Raw genomic sequence first — 21,705 nt, 5'->3', positions numbered from 1 at the left:
AATAAGCAGTGTTTATCACAGATTTTGTTACAGTTCAGACAAGCTGTGTCCAATGCATTATCTCTCTGTCTCAGACAGCAAACTGCATGTTCCGCTCCATTCCTCCCCCAGTCTTTATTTGTTGACTGCCCACATTAAACATTTATCCTCTATTAGTTAAATCATGTTGGCAATCGCTGAGAATGCTTGAGGGGCTTCACGGCCCCCACATCCTCTCTTTACCCAACCCTGTTCAGAGTTTTCCCTCTGAAACTGGCTGCCAGTTACTCTGCTTTGTTATAAAATGTTGTGCTCTAAAGGTGCACACCCTAATATGGGTAAAATATGTTTTCAACATATATCTTAATTTACTGTACATACTATAGAGCTGCTGTTTAATAAATTAAATAAATGATATAATTAGTGTTGGATTTAATTATGTAAATATATGTGTGTGAAAATATTTGAATATATACATGTATAATTAACACATAACATGTTTATTAAAATCAATAAAGTAATACATGTAAAAATCAATTAGTTAAATACATTAATAAATAAAAAATAAAATACTAGTTGGTCAAGTTGAGATAATGCATTATTAATTACTGTAATATAACAATTATATATATATATATATATATATATATATATATATATATATATATATATATATATATATATGAAGAGTTCAGATGCAAAAGCCTCTAAATGCCATTTGAAATTTTCTTCTAGAATGGTAATTTTTATCAAGCTTGTATATTTAAGTTCAGTAATTTTACTTAAATGACAATTAATAGGTAATCTTCATTGCCATTTAAGTGAAATTACTGAACTTAAATATACAAGCTTGATAAAAATGATCATTTTAGAAGAAAATTTCAAATGGCACTTAGAGGCTTTTGCATCTGAACTCTTCATATATATATATAATTGTTATATTACAGTAATTAATTAACAATTTATATATATATATATATATATATATATATATATATAAATTGTTAATTAATAAATTACAATACTATTTTATAAATATTATATTATATAAAGTACAGTAATTATACATTAATATAAAAATTATAGTAAATCTAAACACTATAATATACACACACAGTATATATATATATATATATATATATATATACAGAGTATATATATACACAGTATATACACATATATACAGTGTGTGTATATATATATATATATATATATATATATATATATAGTGCAGATACAATATATAGCCTTTGTTTTTTAGGGACATGATTAAATGAATAAATTTTGAATGCATTATTTTAATATCATTTACAAAACTAACATATTAAATTAAGCCGTACAATTGAACTATCAGGGCTTTTATTTAGCTTTACCTTTGTTTGGCTGCAAGTACTATTCTTTCAAAATATCCAACACCATGTAATCCTTTCAAAAAGCTTCACACATGTAGTGTTGAGGGAATCCAATTATCATGCATAGATCAAGAGATATGCTGAAAACACATTATTTAGGAGCAGCAGACCCTTATCTGATCGCTTCCTGAAAAGCAGCCAATCAGGAAAAGACTGCAAGATTACCTTTACCATTTTTGTGGGAAGCTAAAACTGCTATTTTGAAATATCCTGTTTGTTATTCTAGAACTGAGTTAATCGGGAGGATTTCAAATCGACTTCAAGCTAAATTAAAGTCTTACCAGCAATAATATCATCCATTTGTTCCAAGGCTGCTTCTAACATGTGACTTGCATCTGAGGCCATGGCGCCAGCCGTCTACTGCATCTGCTGGTTTGCTTCTCAGCGACCTGCAAAAATGTGTCATATAATGATGCAACATTATGAATAAAAGTCACAATTACAGTTGCTGGGAAAGAGCGTTTCGAAATTGAGGGTGGAGTAAAAACATTAATCTTGTGTGTGTGAACCAATTCCATGAATCTCATCTAACACAAGTAGCAGCTTGGCATGTCTAAGACTGCAGCTTTCCTGACCGTAATGTACAATGATGCCAATCTAACTTGACATTACACAAATTCCCTCGAGCAAACGTGGTATACAACAACATGTAAACACGTGCAAATCATACTGTCCACTCTGACAAGTCTGTTTTTAGAAAGCTGTGTGTGTTTGACTGCATGCTTTCTGAAGCTATAATATAAAATGGTCTCCATATTAAGAGCTGGTATTTTCCCAAGCGTTAACCCCTGACTCTCTGCTTTGACGTATCCCGAGGCAGGTTGACTTTCTCCCTGTGGGACCTCGGTGATGGAGGGAAATTTGAGAATGATTACGCTTGTCAGGGTCAAGTTTCACCCTATTGTCATGCCTCGTGGCATGTGTAATACGCACATTCATACATCATATATTTAGCCTCACACACATAAGCAAACAAAGAGGCATCTCTAAATTATGGAAGCCCGTTTCTGTCTCAGAGTAAAGCTCCGTCACAAATTTACCGTTGCTCGGACAATCCACAAGCAGGAACATGTGAGAAGTGTTCTCACTTCATGCAAGAAAAAGTGAGGTTACGGCCAACTTCGAGTACTGGATATCATTTTTTTTTTATAAATGTTAGGCCACATGATGAACAGAACATTTAACCTACTTGTTGTAATCTTGTTAGTGGGCAGCCGGGACACATGCCAGTCGGGTAGAGGGTCAAAAAAGGCAACTGTCAAGGGCCACCGTGCTGAAAGGGTGCATGGCCCACAATGCTAATCATTATGTATATAGCTTAATTTAGCCACACACGACAAGAGAGCGTTGACACTATTCGGGGCGGTGGGATCTTTCACTGCTGAAACACACAACCGCGCTGTAATCACGGCCCTGATAGGAATGTGAATGCAAGCCTTCAGTTAAATGACAAGAAGAGATGAGCGCAGTTCATTAATAGATAGCGTGCTTTTTAATGCAAGCGAAAATGAAAAATCCAGTACAACCTCAAGCATTGCACACACACCCCAGTTGTTCGAACGTAGATAAGGGTGTGGAGGCTTTCTGTCATGTGCTATCTGCCCTAAAAAAGGAGTCACGTCTTATTTGATCATGCTGATGAGGCCTTTTCGTCTCTCTTCACTTATTATAAGGTGGCGCAGAGAAATATACCGCTGTTGCTTATCAAATCAAGTTTAACCATTCTCGTCTCACGTGTAATAATCTGCTTACAAACATCCAATCCCTCAATGTTCTCCTGCCGTTTTATGAGAAATCACAACAACTTTTAGATTCCTGACCCACTACAGAACAGGCGCTCTTTTCGGACCCACAAACTCAATTTCCATTTAGGCAATTAAATTAGTCTAACAAAGATAATGTTAACCATAGTACCATAGTTTGAACCATAGTTCCATAGTTTGTCCTGTGTCTTCTGTTTTATACTATTACGATCTGACAAATCACTTCAAGAGATTCTTCTGTCTGAGAGCTCCACCTGTGTAGTGTGTGTGTTTCACATGAGCACAATGCCAGTCCACTACAGTTAAAAACATTATGGAAACAGTATGTGATGCACATATCAAAGTTACTATATAAACCATAAAAAAATATATAAAATCAAACACTCCAGAGTCATTCAAATTCTTGTGGCCTTCAGATCATACTAGTGAGTAGTCTCATGGAGTCAAAATTTAGAGATAATTAGTTTAATATATATATATATATATATATATATATATATATATATATATATATATATATATATATTAGGGCTGTCAAACGATCCAAAATAATCCAAAATAAAAGTTTGTGTTTACATAATATATGTGGGTGCACTGTGTATAATTATTTTATATATATATAAATACACACACATGCTTGTATATATTTAAAAAAATATTTTCTATATAAATAATATATAGAAAATAATTTCTATATAAATATTTTTTATAATATATATATATATATATATATATATATATAAATAATATTTTTTTCCTAAATATACAAGCATGTGTGTGTGAGTGTATATATATATATATATACATATACTAAATAATTATACACAGTGCACCCACATATATTATGTAAACACAAACTTTTATTTTGGATGTGATTAATCGTTTGACAATATATATGTATATATACAGTACAGTATATATACATCACACACACAGAGTATACACACACTGTAGTTAATAGAGCAATATATTTGAAATAGCCTATTTACTATTATTAATACAATATGATTGAGACAATTTTGTATCATATCACCATATGATACAAAGTGATTAATATAATAACAATCAATAATTCATATAAAAAGTGTGTGTGTGTATAGATAGTTAGATAGCATTATATTACTACTATGTTAACAATTAGTCTAATAATAAAAGCAATATTTTTAGTATTATATTAATTATTGGCATAAAACAAATATAACAAAAACAGAAACAAAACAGACACAACAACACGGAAATATGTGTAGAGAGTTTGTACTAGGAATTTCTGATTATCGAAAATTACTGATTATTTCACTAGGGGTGTAACAATATATTGTGCCACAATATATAGCAATACAAAAATACAACAATACGTATCGTGGATTCTAGTGACAATATGTATCGTGGATAGTTCCACAAAATAAGAATTACTGTGTGAGAGAAAATTCTCACAAACGTTTTAGTGTCAGTACTACATTAAACTACTATATATACTATTGATTATAATGTATAATAATCCAATGGGGGAATATTTGTGGGTCCTCCTGATAATGTCAAATGACTTACCAGTAACTTGACCAGTAAAAAGTGTCCAGAAGTGCAAGAATATTTGACTAAAATAATTCTGTATTTTCAGCTTCAGAATCATGAATATTGTATGAATATTATTGGAGTTTCGCAATAATATCGTATCGTGAGTTCAGTATCGTCTATCGAATCGTGACACGAGGGTATCGTTACACCCCTATATTTCACATTACTTATTAATCAGTACTATGGATTTAGTTAATCAAGTTTCTCAAACAAATCTTTAGTTTAGTTGAAAACTTCTGAAATGTCCCCCACAGTAAGTCAGTGTTGCTTCTATCAGTGTTGACGCATTCCAATAGAAGCCCTTGCCCTCAGTGTTCCTGATACTCAAGAGTGTGACCGAGCCGCCCAGAGGGACTGAATCACACACACATCACATGCCGGACAGCATTCAAGTCCTCGGCTGCTTAGATCCTCTGTGTTTATAAAACCCTGTCCCTGATAAGCCAACACAAACAGCGAAACCTTGAATTACAAAAAAAATAAATAAATCACTTTTTCCGCCCAAACCCATTCTGAATATTTCCGTTCACACTGTTTCTCTTAGAGATTGCAAGGCCATCCAACCCACAGGTTATTCATGCGGAGGCTTTGAGAGGGGAAACTGATTTCAATGAAGTGTTTGAACCTGATCCCAACTACAGTATCTCTCACCCTCACTTTACTCATTTATGATATATCAATCCCATAGACTTATATTGAAGGAGGGACAAGAATCAAAACTAGAGTCCAGGATATCATAGAGAACTTACTGGGCCATTTAGACTTTACCCTGAATACCACAGTAATCTGCCTTGTGGAGGTGACCTTTTCACGACTCTTGTAAGCACCACCTATTTTCTTCGGGAAAATGTAAAAATCTTGTTTCAACCATTAGTGTATGTCTGTGTGTACAGTGTTATGCAAGTTACTCAAAAAAAAAAAAAAAAGTTTTATATCTTCAACAGTGTAATTAGATTCCTGTACTAACGTATTGCATTATTAATAATTACTTTCTAAATCCCATATCAACCATGACCAGTTAAACAATACAAAGATAGACATGAAACTTCTCTTTCAAATAAATAATATAAAAGTGTATAAATTATTTTTGAACTGACAAAAGTATTTAAGGGGAGAATGTTACATTAAAAACATACATTTTATTATTTTGATGTTAAATACACTTGTTTTAAATAAAGTTGGACTGTCTATTCAGTAATGCAATGAAATCAGAAGTAACTATAATTAAAATACAGAAGTAATCCCTTACTTTACTTTTTTAAGGGAAAAGTAATTAAGTTACAGTAATTAATTACTTAGTAATGCATTACACCCAACACTTTTTGTACTTTTTTTGGTATGAAACCAATGATAAAAATTAAAAAAAAGTTTTGGAAAGATTCACCTCATGAGACATATTAGTCTAGTGTTGTTTGCTTTACTTTGACATGTGACAAGCTTTGACAATACTTAAGTGTTCGCTCTAGATAACACTCACAAGCAGACACTGAAGAACCTATAGATCTTTTGGATCCAAAACCCTTTGAAATATTGTGAAACCAAACATGCAAACTAATTCTCTGGTTTTAACAAGCTACTGCTATTTATCATGTGAATCAAAAACTGCCTGAGACTGTGAGCCCAGCGTTTGGTGCCAAACAGCAAACTGTGGTGTTAGAATAACCACTCTCCTTACTTTACTCCAGGATGTTTAGAGAGGCAAACAGAAACTACCGGTACTGCGGGAAGTCCCTATATTTTTGAGCTACATTACAGTTAATGATAAACCGCCTCATCCAAGGTTGTTTTTAACTAAAATACTGGAAAATTGTGATCATGAACATGTTTGGACTTTGGAACAGATACACAAAATAATGAGTAAGCATTAATAAAAGCCTGTTCAAACCAAGAACAATAATGATATAGTTTATTCTAAATAGTAAATTAATCTAAATATAAAAGAATAGCGATTTACTGATTTACTAATCGGGTTTAAAGTCCATTCACACCAAGAATAATAACTATAACGATAACTATATTAACGTCCATAACCAGTGGACTATAACAGTATCAACTCACTTTCAGAATGATTTTTTTTCCAGCTTATGAACGATAAAATCATTTTTATAGAGCCAATCAGAATCCATCCTGTTTTAAAGAGCTCGAGCATTTAAAGGGACAGATAACAAAACTGCAGCACGCTCTTAAGGCCCGTACACACCGGGACGCGCGTATATCAGCCAGCATTTTTAGCGCATTTTTTGTGTTCACACCCAAAGTGATTTTCGCTGACAATGAGCCGAGTGAACATGCAAATTCATTCCCTGACATTAGATGGCGCTTAATGTAAAACAGAAATAATGATACTATTATAACAAAAATATTATAAACATTATCATATACTCTTCAGTGTGTATATCTTCTTCGCCGTTAGGTATCTTCTATCTTCAGTGTGTATATCTTCTTCCGGCAGTGTGTATGTCTTCTTCGCCGTTAGGCATGTGTGCTCGGTAAAACCGTTTTGTGTTTGAGCGCCCCCAAGTGTTTTACTGTAACTTCAGAAGCACCAGACACGAGAGCAAAAGCACCAATCTCATTGGTCGGATAGTTTTTGACGCGGCGCATCAAACCAAAAAAACGAACTCAAGGTGGTTTAAAAAAATTACGCTTTACGCATGGCGTTTTTCGTGTTGGTGTGTGTGCACACTCACATTGGCGCCCTTTGTTTAGTCACAAGGTGTTAAATTCGCGCACAAAATTCGTCCCGGTGTGAACAGGCCTTTAGAATAAACAGAACATTTCGTCCACTGGTGTGTACACTAATTGTTATAGTTATTATTCTTGTTATGACAGACATCAAACTTATATCTAGAATCACTTGAGAGACTTATGTAACTCTAAATATGATGTATAGGAGTAAATAACTTTTTATAGCAATAGTTTGAGGAAAGACTTATTTTCCCTCACTTATTGTGAGTTTTACTCTTTTGAAAACAGTTCCCATAAAATTTGAAATAATACAAAAATTATGTACACAATACACATTAAATGTACTTTTATGTAAAATGTTTTCTTTGAAAAAAGTTGCCATAAATTAACACTAAGCCTACTGTTCAAAGGTTTTGGGGTCAGTAAAAATATTATTTAAATGAATGAATGCATTTATTAAATGAATCAAAAGTGACAGTAAAGACATTTATAATGTTACAAAAGATTTCCATTTGTTGAAAATTTGTTCAACATTGATTTGCTGCTCAAGAAACATTTCTTATTATTATATCAGTGTGTGAGAATGATTTCTGAAGGATCACGTGACACTGAATACGGTGTAATGATGCTGAAGAAAATACAGCTTTACCATTACAGGAATAAATTACATTTTAAAATACATTCAAATAGAAAAGTTATTTTAAATTGCAATGTTTCACAATATAAATGTTCTGTACTTTTGATCAAATAAATGCACCGGACAGAAAAGACTTATTAAAACAACAACAAAAAAGTAATCTTACAGACCCCAATAATATTAAATAATATAATATAATATAATAATTATCTTAATAAATCCACTGTGCCAACTATGGTATTATTCGAAACCTAAAACCATGTTAATTATAATTTTTGCTTGTTATTAATTTGCCTGTAAGCCACTCCATATACATATTTTCCATACATGTTGTTAGCAAATATAGCAATCCCCACTATGTACAGTAAAACCCAAAAAATGACACATACTGTATCAGCCTTGGGCAGAAATACTGCAGGGGGAGGAAGTGGCATCAGCATTAGGTGTCAGACCAATAAACCCAGCACGTCAACACAGCTTAATATGAGAACATCAAAGACAGCAGTCCTCCTCAAACAGCTTAACCGTCCCCACTCAGCACTCTGCATTAAACCATCCCGATGTGTATATGTGTGTGTGTGTGTGTGTTCAGTAAGCAGCTGACGGAGTGACATATCGCGTGGGCACTGCGCATACCTTGGTCAAACGCACTATAATGTAGAAGGTAAAGCGCAGTTCCCAAAGTGACACAAGGCCTCATCGCTGTGGGATCTGGACGTTTTTGTGTGAGCAGGTTCACGCTCTGCCACAAGCTACCTTCTCAATAGAGGTTACTTTTCAAACACGTTAAGTCATCCACAACAAACCTGGTTCAAATAACAAGGGGATAGAGTTGCAGAACCTTTATGACTGTACACCACATGCGGAGTAGCGTGATCAACAAGCGGAAGACAAAGAGGAAGCTCCGCCGAATTAATAAAGACGTTTCACATAACACTTCCACACATATTAACGTCAGAATGTCCAGGAGATCAAAACAGCTCTGATGTTACACACTCGGAATGATTCATGACTCGGTGTAGGCGGTTGTAAGTTCGATTCAGGCTTAGACCCTGGACGATCCTGAGCTGTACTCACCGGAGCGGATGCGTTCTGGCAGCTGGGGTGAATGCTGCACTCCTCCACAGTAACAAGAGAAATGTCAGCCCTGAGCAGGTGCATTCGACTGTGGTGCCAAGGCCCGTGAAAATGTCAGTGAGCCGCTCGGCACAGGAAAACCCTGCTCATGGGGCAAAACGTCACGGCTCTGTCCTACAGGTCCCTGACATCAATACTGCCCAATGCATATTGCATGGGATCTCCACCGCCGTCTATCTCAGTCCTCAGGACGGGGTTCACAGAAAGTCTGATGCCAACTGTTGACGTTCAAGTTAGCTTCCTCTGCTAGGTTACAGTATTCAGTGCAAAATGCAACTGGGAATTGGATCTCGATTCTTAAACCTAGTGGATGGTATATTTGAATCAAAGAGTGAGAAAAGAATTAATGTAAAGTGTGGTAAAGTGTGATGGACCCTTTTAGATGCTCATTAAACTGCATTTAACTTTACAAGCCTTCGAAAGCCTCAGAAAACAAAAGTGCACTAAGGGTTTCATTGCACTAAGTGGGACAAGTTTACTTGAATATTAAAAATATGTCACCCTCATGTTGTTCCCAACCTGTATGACTTTCAAGTGTGTGCTGGAGAAATGATTGAATCCCTATACAAGACTGCACAAAACTTCAGTAAACTGTTGCCAGTCATCATTATTGAGTTGTTTTGGTCAACATTAGCTTTCAGAAGCTGTGGCGGTACCCTTTCCAAAGGTGCACCTTTGTACCTGAGGAGTGCATATTAGTACCTCAAAGAGTCTTATTGGTACCAAATATTGTACATATTTGAGCCTTTTTAAAGGGTACCATTTTTATAAGAGTGTACGGGCAAAATGTTCTTCAAAATTCCAGGTTCTAGCATGATATGAGGGTGAGTAAATAATGAAAAACTTTTTACTTTTGTGCGAACGATCTCTTGAACTAACTACTTGATATCAGTGAGAGAATCACTACAATTTTCAAATTATCGTTCTGGGAATGAAACGGTTGTGGTAAAACTGGTCAGTCAGGACGTGTGTGTGCACCTCTATGGAAATAAGGGCATGGTAATAATCACACAGTAGAAGAGCCTGAGGGCTACGTGTCTGTTCAAAACAACAATATGAACGCTCTCCTTCACCTGTTATCATAAACCCTTTACCATGTACTCAACTTTGCTACCACAACAACAAAAAATCAACCAGAGATCAATGTCTTGCTTTTAATTTGCTCTGCCAAGAAACTGCCAAGATGCTAAGAGGATCTCACTATTCAACATCTCTTTCCCTGAATACAGAAAGGTGAGGGTCAAAATGGGATGGAGAAGGAAGTCAAAGGCTTCAAAGACTGTAAAGGCATGATTCCACCTTAAACATCTCTGAAATGTTAAGCTACTTCAAGATTACACATCATCACATGGTTATTTAAACAAAAACTGTACTGTAACAACTAAAATGGTCATCCACAACAAGTTATTAAACTCTTAAATTTGGCAAACATACGGTAGTGTCATCAAAGAGCAATACAATTGTGTTGTTTTCAGAGCGTGCCAGGGGAAGTGGACAAATAAAAAAGCCTTTATCCTTTTCTCTAAGCACATGATCTTCACAGACAGCTTTGTTGAACCCCACAGTCATTACCAAGTGAAATCTCCATCGCAGCACAGAGTGTGGCTGCTCACTGAGCCCACTGGGGTCAGCACTGAAGGAAGAGGCTTTATGCACTATAATAAAAACTGGCAGTAAAACAAACGTGGACAATGAATGGTAACAGGCAGAGACAAACACTGTAATAGGCTTCAGTGCCGAATGTTTTGTGAATATTCGTTCAGATAATGGCTAATCTGAGACCGTTCATCCTACACTGTATGACCCATTTATCTACCTAGATCCTTCAGGATTTGACAGACCAATCACGTTTGAGTCGAAGTTTCTGGTCAGTGATTATTCCTCTTTGGTCATCATCACAGTATACTATACTGTGATGTGTACTACTACTAAATAATGTAATGTAAGAAGAATTTAAATGGAAGTGATTTATTTTTACTCACATTTGACTTATGTTTTCATTGATTAGGCTACTTGTTTGCATTAGAAAGCTAATGGAATTCACATGGTTATCATTACAGCTTGGTGTACTATGTAAATAATTATATTCACTCGCATTTAAAGTTTGTATGTGTGTTTTTTTTTTTTTTTGCATGTTATGTAAAATATTAAGAAAATTCTGATCCCATACAGTAGCCTAGTTACAACTCACACATTTATCATTAATAATAAATACAGCGGCAGAAAAGATCATTCAATGTGATTTAAATTAAATTTATGACGAGGAACCGTTAACGTACAGCACCTAAACTTTCTTGATAATTTTTATGACATTACACGTGCGAAAGACTATTTAAAACTGCTTAAAATGACGAAAAAGTTGTTCTGTGTAAGAAAGGGCCGTTGGTAGTATGTTTTTAAAAATTCAACGTACCTGTATTGTAAGTAATTCCCGATCCTGGCCGATTTTAAATCCCCTTGATGTCAGCTGGCGTCCCGCTCATCTGTTATCATCGAACGAACGGCGTTGCTCCAATATCATAAAGCCATGAGGTCCATTTCATCTGACCAATCACCTGTCATGTGCTGTAAGGGGCGGGTCGTATCGCAAAACGATTTCCATATTATAATTAACATAATAAACTAAACTTTAGTCTTAATAACGCGGTCAAAGTATAGTGGAACAATTAATTTGGTATAAGTAACGAGGAGGGAATATCTTTAAAAAACACAAGAGCTGTGAAAACAAATTTCTTTAGTTTTAAATGTTTTGTCACAGAATGAAATAAATACAATAGTATTGTATTTGTAGTGTGTCCTTTGTCTTCAAATATGTTCCGTTACAACCACAGTCTATGGTTACAACTAGTGACCGCATGTTCAGGTCTTTCTTTTACTGTCAGGTAGTCCTGTGGAAATCTGTGTGGAGAATAGCAGCGCCATCTATTGTTCAGGCCATTTAAATTCACAAATATGACAAATAGACTAACATATAAGTGCGCATGCGCTAAACGTTATCAGCACAGGTACACGCTTGCAACCTAAAAACAAAATGTAAAGTTAAAATCATGATTTAAAGCCTTAGAAAAGTGAAAAAAAATAGTAATAACAATTTCTTTAATGAATAAACTTTGAAGACTTTGTACTCAGCAATACTGTGAATTTGAAATAGCAACAAATTCTGTACAAAAATATTTTCTTTGAGAGACATAGCCATTGTAGATAATTTGTTTTTATATAATGCTCTTTATTTCTAGTGTAGGCCTACTGCTGTTGGATAAACTTCTTTTATACACAACTTTTATTGTCTCAAATCAATCATAGAAAGAGTGGAGATACGATACTAGCGGCACTCTGACTGAACCGAGGAACCCAAAGAGTCCTTTGTTTTTCAGGAAATTACAGTCTGGTAAAACAACAAAGTGCACTACAAAGTGCTTTCAAGCAGATCAGATGTGATTGGGAAGAAGAATAAAGCACTGATGGTTGAAAGGACCTTATTGTAACTGCCCTTTTGTTTCTATGTAGAACTGACCAATCTTATATCTTCTTGATATCTAACTTATAGATGGTCTGATAACCATCATCCCAAGCATACAGATTCTTATCCTTGGGGTGGAAATGCAAACCAGAGTGGCTGGTGTAACGTTTTGGGAAGAAAAGCACAGGGATGCTCTCCAGGTAGATGGTGTCGTGGATATCAAACAAGCATTGGATGCTGGACCTTCCACCATAGTGGGAGTTGTAGACCACATATAAGGTGCCACAGATTATGAAAGATGCTTCTGCATCACGGCTATTGCAATTGGTATCCCAAGTGTGCTCCACAGCCAGACTACTGTGGTCCAGCTTGGAGATCACCAAGTTGCCGCCAAAGTCTGGGTCCGCATGGATCGACCAGAGCCCCATTTCGTCAAGAGCGAGATCCAGCAAGGTGTGAGGGCTGAGGGAATAAGCCGGCATTCGACCGGCTCCAGGAAGCAGCAAGCGATCAGCCACTGTGCGATTGTTGAGGTGGACCTTCAGGATCTCATTGTTGGTGTCTGCGTTGTGGTAGTACACAAAGCCGTTGTTGACTACATGGCCGGTTCCATGCCAGGGAAAAGGAAGACGGATAACTTCCGTCTTTTTGGTGGAGTTTGCTCCAGTGAAAGCCTTCAGAGAAGTATATGCTAATATTGTACTGTTTCGAGTGCCGCTAAAAAAGTAAATCTTAGCAGAACCCTTCGTCGGATCCTTCATCCAGGACCCATTGATGTCGCCTGCCTTCTTGACGATTTTGAGGGACTTGATACCCACAAGCTCTGAACTGCAGTCTGGAAGAATCAAGATCAAAATAATCAACTTTATGCAGCAATAGCAATATAAGTTTTTAGAAATATTACATTTATACAATTACATCCTTTATTTACCATATATTTTTATAGGAAAGCACAATTTATTGATACCTTATCAATTACTGGAAACTAAGGCATGGTGCCAGCAAACAAATTTAGGTTCTGGGAACGTTAGTTTTTGGTTCCCAGAACATTCCTAGAACTTTCCCTTAAGGTTAAGGGAACATTCCCGGAACATTCTCCTTACGTTATAAAAATGGAACCTAAAAATAACCTACATGGAACGTTCCTATAATGTTCTTGTTTAGTTCCCAAAAAAATAACCTCATGGGACCATTCGGGAACATTAGGGGAACATTCTTTGTTTGCTGGGGTTTCACAGACAGAAGCCAGGATTAGACCTTAGTTCAATTAAGACGTAGTAGCGTCTCTTGAAAAAAATCGCAGCTCAATACCCAAACGTGCATTTTAGTCTGGGACTAGGCTCAAGCCTTGTTTGTGAAACCGGGGGTAAATATTCTTAATCTACATGTTTACATGTAATACTCTAACACTAACACCAAAAAAGTCCTGAAAATTAAAATTGTAGGGCTTAATTCCAAATGATAGATGCCTAAACTTCTTATTTACCTTTGCCCTTAGGGATTACAGATGTCTTTTTTAGCTTGGCTTCTTTCATCTGGTCCTCGATCAGCGAATCTTCAATGTCAACCTGAGCGTTGTCAGGGATCTTATTCTGCAGGTATTCCACATCTCTCTCCACTCGATCCATGCGCATAGCGATGGTATCAATGTGACCTTTGACCTCTGATTTCAACACGTTCACCTTGCTTGTTTGCCCATGTATCTCCTTAAACATTTCATACAGCCTTTGACTGAAGTGCTGGAAGCCCTGCTCGCATTTGATCAGTCGTCCCTGTTAAGATGAATGCGCAAAAATACCACGTGACTAATCACACTATATTAAAACTCAACAATAAAACTAAATTGTAAAGGTAAAACATCTACTATATTTAAATGTTAGCAATTTATGTGTGTTTTGCTTGAAATTTAATTCAGTTTGAACACATAGCTAACCAGCTAAAACTTGATCCCCTGATTTGACCAAGTACGGCAAGGATCAACATCCTTGTTAGTCTTGGAGCATTCCAAATTTTACCAGTCACATTGTAGAGAAATGGAAAAAAAGTTCTAGGCTAATGGGAACCGCACATTAGTGTAGTTAAAATTCTCTCATTTTATAAGTTTACGGTTAGGTTAGAGTTATGTTGTAGAAATGAACCAACAATCCAGATCCAGGAACATATACTTAACACAATCACATACAAAAAGAGTATGAAACATAGCTAATAGTAAGCTTTAATTGTCCTACCCAATGTACAATGTATTCATATATTATATTAGCTAGTTAAAGCAAACATATTTGGCCACAAATAAGTTATCTTAAAAAATCTTACCTCCAGCTCCTGAAGTTGTCTCTGAAAATATTCCATCATAAAATCAGGAGTTGTCCTTTGAGTTTGTCCAGTTCCAAGCAAAAGAAGTATAGTTATCAATGACAAAAGCATGATGTATATTTCAACTCTGATGTCTTTCCCTGTTGTTTAGTTTGTGTTATATAATAAAACCAAGAAAACTCCCTTTCTTTTCTAATGTCAGTCTGCTAAAATGGAGCCAGGCGGAGTTCCAGAAGCAACTGGATGTTTGTTATTCAAATTCTGGAACTGTATTCGAAGGAAGATGCTGAAAAGGCAGGTCTTCACAAGCTGTGTTTTTAGTATTAATAAACTCCAGATGTCCCGACACGCTTACACTCGATAAATCAAAATAGCAGATCATACGATTCAAATTACTGCATATTTACAGTATAATGTACACCATATTTGCCTCACCCCTTCAGTTTGTTAGCCTTTTTAGAGTTCAATTTGGTTATTTGAGAGCAGGAAACACATCAGGACACCTTCAGGAGCTTCAGTCTGGCTGGCCGACGCAACCCTCATTTTTGGCCCACAAACAGACACTTTTCCTGCCAAATAAGTGACGGGGGGAAGAAAATGACTTTATTCCTGGAAGAAGTTGTTTGTTGCACTTCTTTTAAAAAAAGGATTATTCGCCAATTTTATTTCTATTAGTAGGCTATGAACTAAAATTACTAAAATGATTTTATTGCTAAAACACTATTTAGCATAACATTCTTGCTAATATCTTTTAACTTTCTTTTAACGTTCTCCCAGAGAAAGGTTCTGTTTGTCCATCAGATGGCGCCACTACCAAAACAACAATGTGAATGTGTCCATTGTTGATTTTGTTTGCTTAGACAATGAGAGTTTGTTTACATGGATTTAAAATATATCCGTTTCCAACATCTCTGGTTTATCAGTGATTTTCCGAAATTCAGCATTTTTTTTTTTAACTCGGATAACTTCCTTTAGACGTTTTTGTGCTTCTGACACCACTGGCCCAAATTCCACTAGTCAATTATTTAGGCTGTTATATAATGGCATCATTCAAATATTATGCCTCATCTTAAATAGAAATCACAAAACAAGCCTTTTGCATTAACTAGGGTATCAGATCATATCTTCCTTATATTTGTCTCATTCATTTGCTTTTTACTGTAACCTATTATTATTTTTTCATTTAATCAGAAATGACAATGTAGTAGCTCAGGCAATTGTCAAAAATGAGGTTTGCTTGTCACGAGGGGACTGGGCTTGTTGTCAAAGAAAACACTGCAAAAGGAAGCGACAGGCTCAAATGATGTAGAAACATTTGATGTGGAAACTTTTGTGGCCTAATTCAATCACAGCAAATCCAAGGACTGCAAATAGATGAAGAGAAAATAAAAAAAAGACAACAAAAATTTCTATTAAAAAAGAGCTATATGTATTATTTACCTTATTTTTCTATTTACAAGAAGAAATTAAAAACATTTTAAAACTATTTCAACCAACCTTGTCCCAAAGTAGTCCTATACTTCCATTAATAACAATTTTTAAGTGCCTGGTGACCAAACTCTATATAGCACAGCGAGACAAAACCCCTCATCAAAAGCTCCATTAGTGGAACAGTGTCTCTTCCAATGCTGAATGAGTTTAATAACATCCCTTCTTCAGTGACTTCATGTCCCTGTCTCAAGCCCATAAAAGCTTTCGAATGTGTATGTCTGATATTAATATTTTTTGGGGGCTTATAACATCTATGCTCTGGAGAGTTGCAACTAATCTAATGCTAACGGTTATGGTTATTTACACAAAAGACAACAGTTAGTATCCGTAAAATTCAACAGGTAAATGACTAGAAATTAATGTTTATCTCTACAGTTTAACTTTTATTCACAAATGAATTAATAAGCGCGAAATGGTACATCTGTTCGGAAACATCAGACAGACCCAAGCATCCCTTTTACCATTAAATGAGGACACGCATGGTCCCCAAACAGTCTCCACCACTGAGCCAACTCTCTGACACACTTCCATAATTCCCTCTCATCTTTTCTTCGGGGTTTAGCCCAACCAGCTCCCTGCTGTTTATAACAACATACACAACAGCACATTCATTACTTTGTCAGGACACTTCAAAGCTGATACATTTGCATCCTATAAGCAGAATAAAAAGACTAGGCCTTCAAATAGGCTTGCATCATTTAAACTATAGTAACAAATAAGGTGTGGCAAAGGCTTTTTAAATAACAATTTAAAAAAGTTATTATTCACATTCACTTTTTGAACATTTTAGTAAACCAAGAACAAAAACCCTGAATGCACAGAAAACGAAGACATCATCTCATAAACGGGACAGCATATAAATGATACGTGTGATTTTTGTTTATGTTAAAATCTTAGCTGTATATAATCCATTTCTAAGTTAATTTTCCCGTAAAGTGTTTGGGTTACTCCACTTTTTTTGGAAACAGGCTCATTTTACAACTCCCCCAGAGTTAAACTGTTGACTTTTACCTTTTTTGAATCCATTCAGCCGATCTCCGGTTATGGCAGTACCACTTTTAGCATCTAGCTTAACATACATCATTGAAGGGCACAAGACCATTAGCATTTCTCCCCCAAAAAATACTAAAGTGTTTCGATTTTTTCCTATTTAAAACTTGACTCTTCTGTAGTCACATCGTACACTAACACACTTAGCACTAAAACTTAGTCCCGGTTGGAAGCTGGGGCTGTTGGAAGCGTCATAACATTGCGCCTGCTGCACTCATGGTACGGCAGTGAAGTTTCCTGATTATTACGCAGGAATGAGAGTATAGTTCCTAGTCATATCAGCCTAGAAAATCGCAACTTTACATTTTCCTTCGGTCTTAATGCACGATGTAACTACAGAAGAGTCAAGTTTTAAATAGGAAAAATATCAAAACACTTTGGTCATTTTTTTCTAAGAAATGCTGATGGTCTTGTGCACTTCAATGATGCTAAAAGTGGTAGCCTACTGACAAAACCGGAGATCGGCTGAATGGATTCAAAAAAGGTAAAACTCAACAGTTTAACTTCGGGGGAGTTGTAAAATGAGCCTATTTCCAAAAAAAAGTGGAGTATCCCTTTTAACGTTCTTCTTATTTGAGAGTCCCGGGGGCGGGACTATCTGTCTCTCCCACCAATCACAGTCAGGGGGAGTGTTTGGACAAGGGACCCTCAAGGTGTACGAAATTTCATACTCTCTTGAGTTGGTACTTATTTTGAATAAGTAATTACTAAAAAGCATGTTCTATGTAGTATTAATGTGTGTAGTATGAATGTAATCTGGACGTAGCCATGTTGTCATTATCATGTGACCTACCAGTGTCAAACGTCTTCACTGCCATTCATAAATTGTCTCCCGTGGCCTCATGGGATAGTAAAGGGTTCATTGCATGCACACTTCAGACTCTCGCCAGAAGTAGGTCATCTGGGTACTTTTTGCCAACTCTTTTATGAGTACCTAAACATTACCAAATAAAATCATAAACGCATGCATGAAATCAAGCAATGTGTGAAGATAGAACAGTTCTCTGTGAAGGGACACTGTAGATGTTTGGATTTTCACTGGAAGTTACATATACAGGGTCTTGAGAAGAAAAAAGGCACTGGATATTCTTTGCTTCAATCAAGGGCTATTGCTTACAACTATAACATTAGGGATCCCTCAAGGCTCTATTCTTGGACTGGTTTTATTCAGACTTTATTGCCTTGCAGCCTCCTGGGAATGTTATCAGAGCAACTCTTTGATATTTGAAATGCTAAAGCTCATGTTAGACTTATTTAGATTTCTGGACAGCTACTGCCCAGTCTGAGACTAAACATGTTATGATAAACTTAGAATATTGTGTGGCACTAATTGTTTAATGATTCACCCAGTTGCTTTTGATTAGGCTATTGTTATTTAACTATTTGTTTTGTCTGAAACAAGAGTTGGTAATACATACTGACCTTGTCACCAATGTCTTCTGTTTAAGGTTTTCTTTGACTAGTTGTGGATGTCTTTGTTATGGTGATTGCACTTACCTAACCTTGCAGCATTTATTAAACATGCTTTGAGAACCGAGACCTGAATGTCTTTCTTCTGAGCTTGCGCGGAAGAAAATTAATCACCATTGAAACTTCCTATCTTGCACCTTGGGACACAGTGGGAAAGCAAGCAGTCTATTTATTCCTCTTTAATGTATACAAGGACTTGAATATTCATGCTGTCTACTAACATGTGTGTTGCGTACACGTACTGTACTAGGGAAAAAATACACTGGGGTCCTAAAGCCTCACACCACATTCAAAATCTGGAAATAAACAGACAGTTAATGTTAATTCAGAACATTTAAAGACATTTATTTTTACTGTTTTTAAAAAAAATAAAAATAAATAAAAAGTATTCTTACTAGTGGTTTCAGACTTTTGGACCCACATGTATCGGAGAATAGTACAGTATCTCACTGATTTGGATCATCTTGACAACTGGTGACATTCCCATGCTGATATATTATGCACCATCACATACTCTAAGTGCTTCGGTGATCTTGTTGAAGCCTGATCGATGTTAGGCAGATGGATCTGATAGATAGTGACACCTTTACAGGAATCTGACAGGAGGAAAAACAGAACACACACCCATGCTATACTTGTGCAAATTCTGACATATTCTTATTAATAGCATTCTCTTGTTATTTTAATTGTTTTATAAGGTCTTCTTTTGTATTTTAACAATAAGTTCAGGTTAGGATCCAGATTTTACTTTGGACATCAGAATGCAACTCAACACTTTTATTTGTTGCATATAAGTAAACAAAAATCTGTATCGTATTTACTTTTACCTTTAATGGTTCATGCAACTTCTACCAGGTGAATTTACTCCAAAATATTTTCCCATTGCATTTAAAGGTTAAGCTTATTCACTTCTCTGTCTTAACTATGAATGATTATACAGTTAGTTGCACTTTATTGCTTCTATTTAGCGTTGTTTTAAACATCAGAATGAATCGGACCCATTTGAGTCAAGGTCCATAAATTGAAAACTATTTTACATTTATTCATTTAGCTGACATTTTTATCCAAAGTGACTTATAATTGCTATATATGTCAGAGGTCACACACCTCTGGAGCAACTAGGGGTTAAGTGTCTTGCTCGGGGACACATTCATGTCTCACAGTGGATTCGAATCTGGGTCCCTCACACTAAAGGCATGTGTCTTATCCACTGCGCCATCACCACCCCGTTCCATCAAACCACCACCACCCCATCAAAACCACTGGTTAAAACATTGCACTTAACATAAATGCTAAAGGACACATTGTAATCATATCTCACTAGGGTTCAAACCCATCTTAAACCATTCTTCGGATGAGACGTTAAACCAAGGTCCTGGCTCTTTGTGGTTATTTAAAATCCCAGGATGTCCCTGGAAAAAAGAAGGGCTGTATTACCGACATCCTGGCCAAATTTGCCCATTGGCAATGGTCTCTGTCCATCATCCTCTGAATCATCCCCACAGTACTGATTGTCTTCATCACTCCATCTCCTCCCCAGAGTAGGCTAGTGTGTGGGGGCGATCTGGTGCAATGTGGCTGCCGTCCCATCATACAGATGAATGCTGCACATTGGTGGTTGAGGTGATTCCCCCCTTCTATATGTAAAGCACTTTGATTTTTATTATCACTATTAAATAAATTAAGGCATTTAATGCATGTTCCTGTTTAAAATTTCATAATGCAGTCTACAGTAAAACAGTATTAGCTGATTATCTGTGGTTTAATATGTGCATTAAAGTATATTAAATGTTTGTATGCACAATAAGGGAGTTATCATTAGTAACACCATATTGTTTGGAGAACGACATAGCCGTAGGTTGGAGCCTTAATTGTTCTGCGTGTGAATTGTGCGATTAGTAGCCAGTAACAAACTGTTATTGGGTATTTGTGAGAGCATGGAATCCCCTTGATGATTAATCTAGATGGATGTTCAATCATTCACAGGGCTTTTCAAATAAGTGATGTGTGCTAACTGTGAAACCCCAATTTCCTGAATCCCCTTGGGTTGTAAATCAGTCATGTAACCATAGCACTGCTCACCTAATTGGCTTCCATAAGGCTGGAGGCACATGGGCTGCAATCTGCAATTCACCTTTGAACTTTAATGAGAGAGGAGATACACGGTAGTACATTGTGATGATTATAATAAAATCACAGGCTTGTAGTTAAGAATATCATGGTCTCTATTTTGCATAAAAATAAGCTTGTAGCCACAAAAGTGCTCTGCACTTGGGTTTTCTTGGCTAAATGAACCATCAATAATAGTTCCAGTGGACCACGGTAACATGCACCTGATGTCACTGATGTTTCAATGGCAAACCCAATTAACTAGTGTGCCATTTGAGCACACAACATATGTTTGTCTATAATCTGATTTAGAAAGCAATTCAGAAAGTATCATTAGTAGCAAAAATCATACGCTTCCATATCATAATCTGGCTTATGTGGATGGATCCCTTGTTAGCACACTCAAGTTTAATTTAAAGGTGCAAAATGAGAAGAATTGAGGTAATGAACCAAATCATCCATGAATATGTCATCCAGCTTGCTGTCTGAACAGGTGTGTGGGGGATGTAATGTAATGTGTAGTGGGGAGAACTGTCTCTATAACTGGACTGCTACAACTGAAGATATAGTGTGCAATGGCTGCAGAATTTGACATCTTTAGCTAGTCTTCTTTTGCAATAT

General features: G+C 36.1%; 2 protein-coding genes across 9 annotated transcripts in view; both read right to left on the bottom strand.

The window, feature by feature from the left end:
• ppfibp2b (PPFIA binding protein 2b) overlaps positions 1 to 12,102 on the bottom strand; it is a 52,752-nt gene extending 40,650 nt beyond the window's left edge. For 5 of the 8 annotated variants that reach the window (XM_039647911.2, XM_089127548.1, XM_089127549.1 and 2 more), the window contains exons 1-2: positions 11,605 to 12,029; positions 1,673 to 1,780 (exon numbers count right to left, since the gene is read on the bottom strand). In XM_039647911.2, the coding sequence (XP_039503845.2) occupies positions 1,673 to 1,736 (64 nt within the window). In that variant the 5' untranslated portion in view covers positions 1,737 to 1,780; positions 11,605 to 12,029. Of the gene's footprint in view, positions 1 to 1,672; positions 1,781 to 11,604 lie in introns of all 8 variants that reach the window. The other 3 variants (XM_039647908.2, XM_039647909.2, XM_039647914.2) reach the window with 1 other exon arrangement.
• A 198-nt stretch (positions 12,103 to 12,300) lies between these two features.
• olfml1 (olfactomedin-like 1) lies at positions 12,301 to 17,460 on the bottom strand. Its single transcript, XM_039647821.2, has 3 exons — positions 14,965 to 17,460; positions 14,138 to 14,423; positions 12,301 to 13,486 (listed from the first exon to the last, which is right to left on the bottom strand). The coding sequence occupies exons 1-3, from the start codon at positions 15,073 to 15,075 to the stop codon at positions 12,711 to 12,713; spliced, it is 1,173 nt and encodes a 390-aa protein (XP_039503755.2). The 5' UTR covers positions 15,076 to 17,460; the 3' UTR covers positions 12,301 to 12,710.
• Between the last annotated feature and the right edge of the window lie 4,245 nt (positions 17,461 to 21,705).

The sequence above is a fragment of the Pimephales promelas genome, chromosome 25 (assembly GCF_988280905.1).
Source record: "Pimephales promelas chromosome 25, fPimPro1.hap1.1, whole genome shotgun sequence".
NCBI classification, from domain to species: domain Eukaryota; kingdom Metazoa; phylum Chordata; class Actinopteri; order Cypriniformes; family Leuciscidae; genus Pimephales; species Pimephales promelas.
This window is presented reverse-complemented; position numbering and strand designations above follow the sequence as displayed.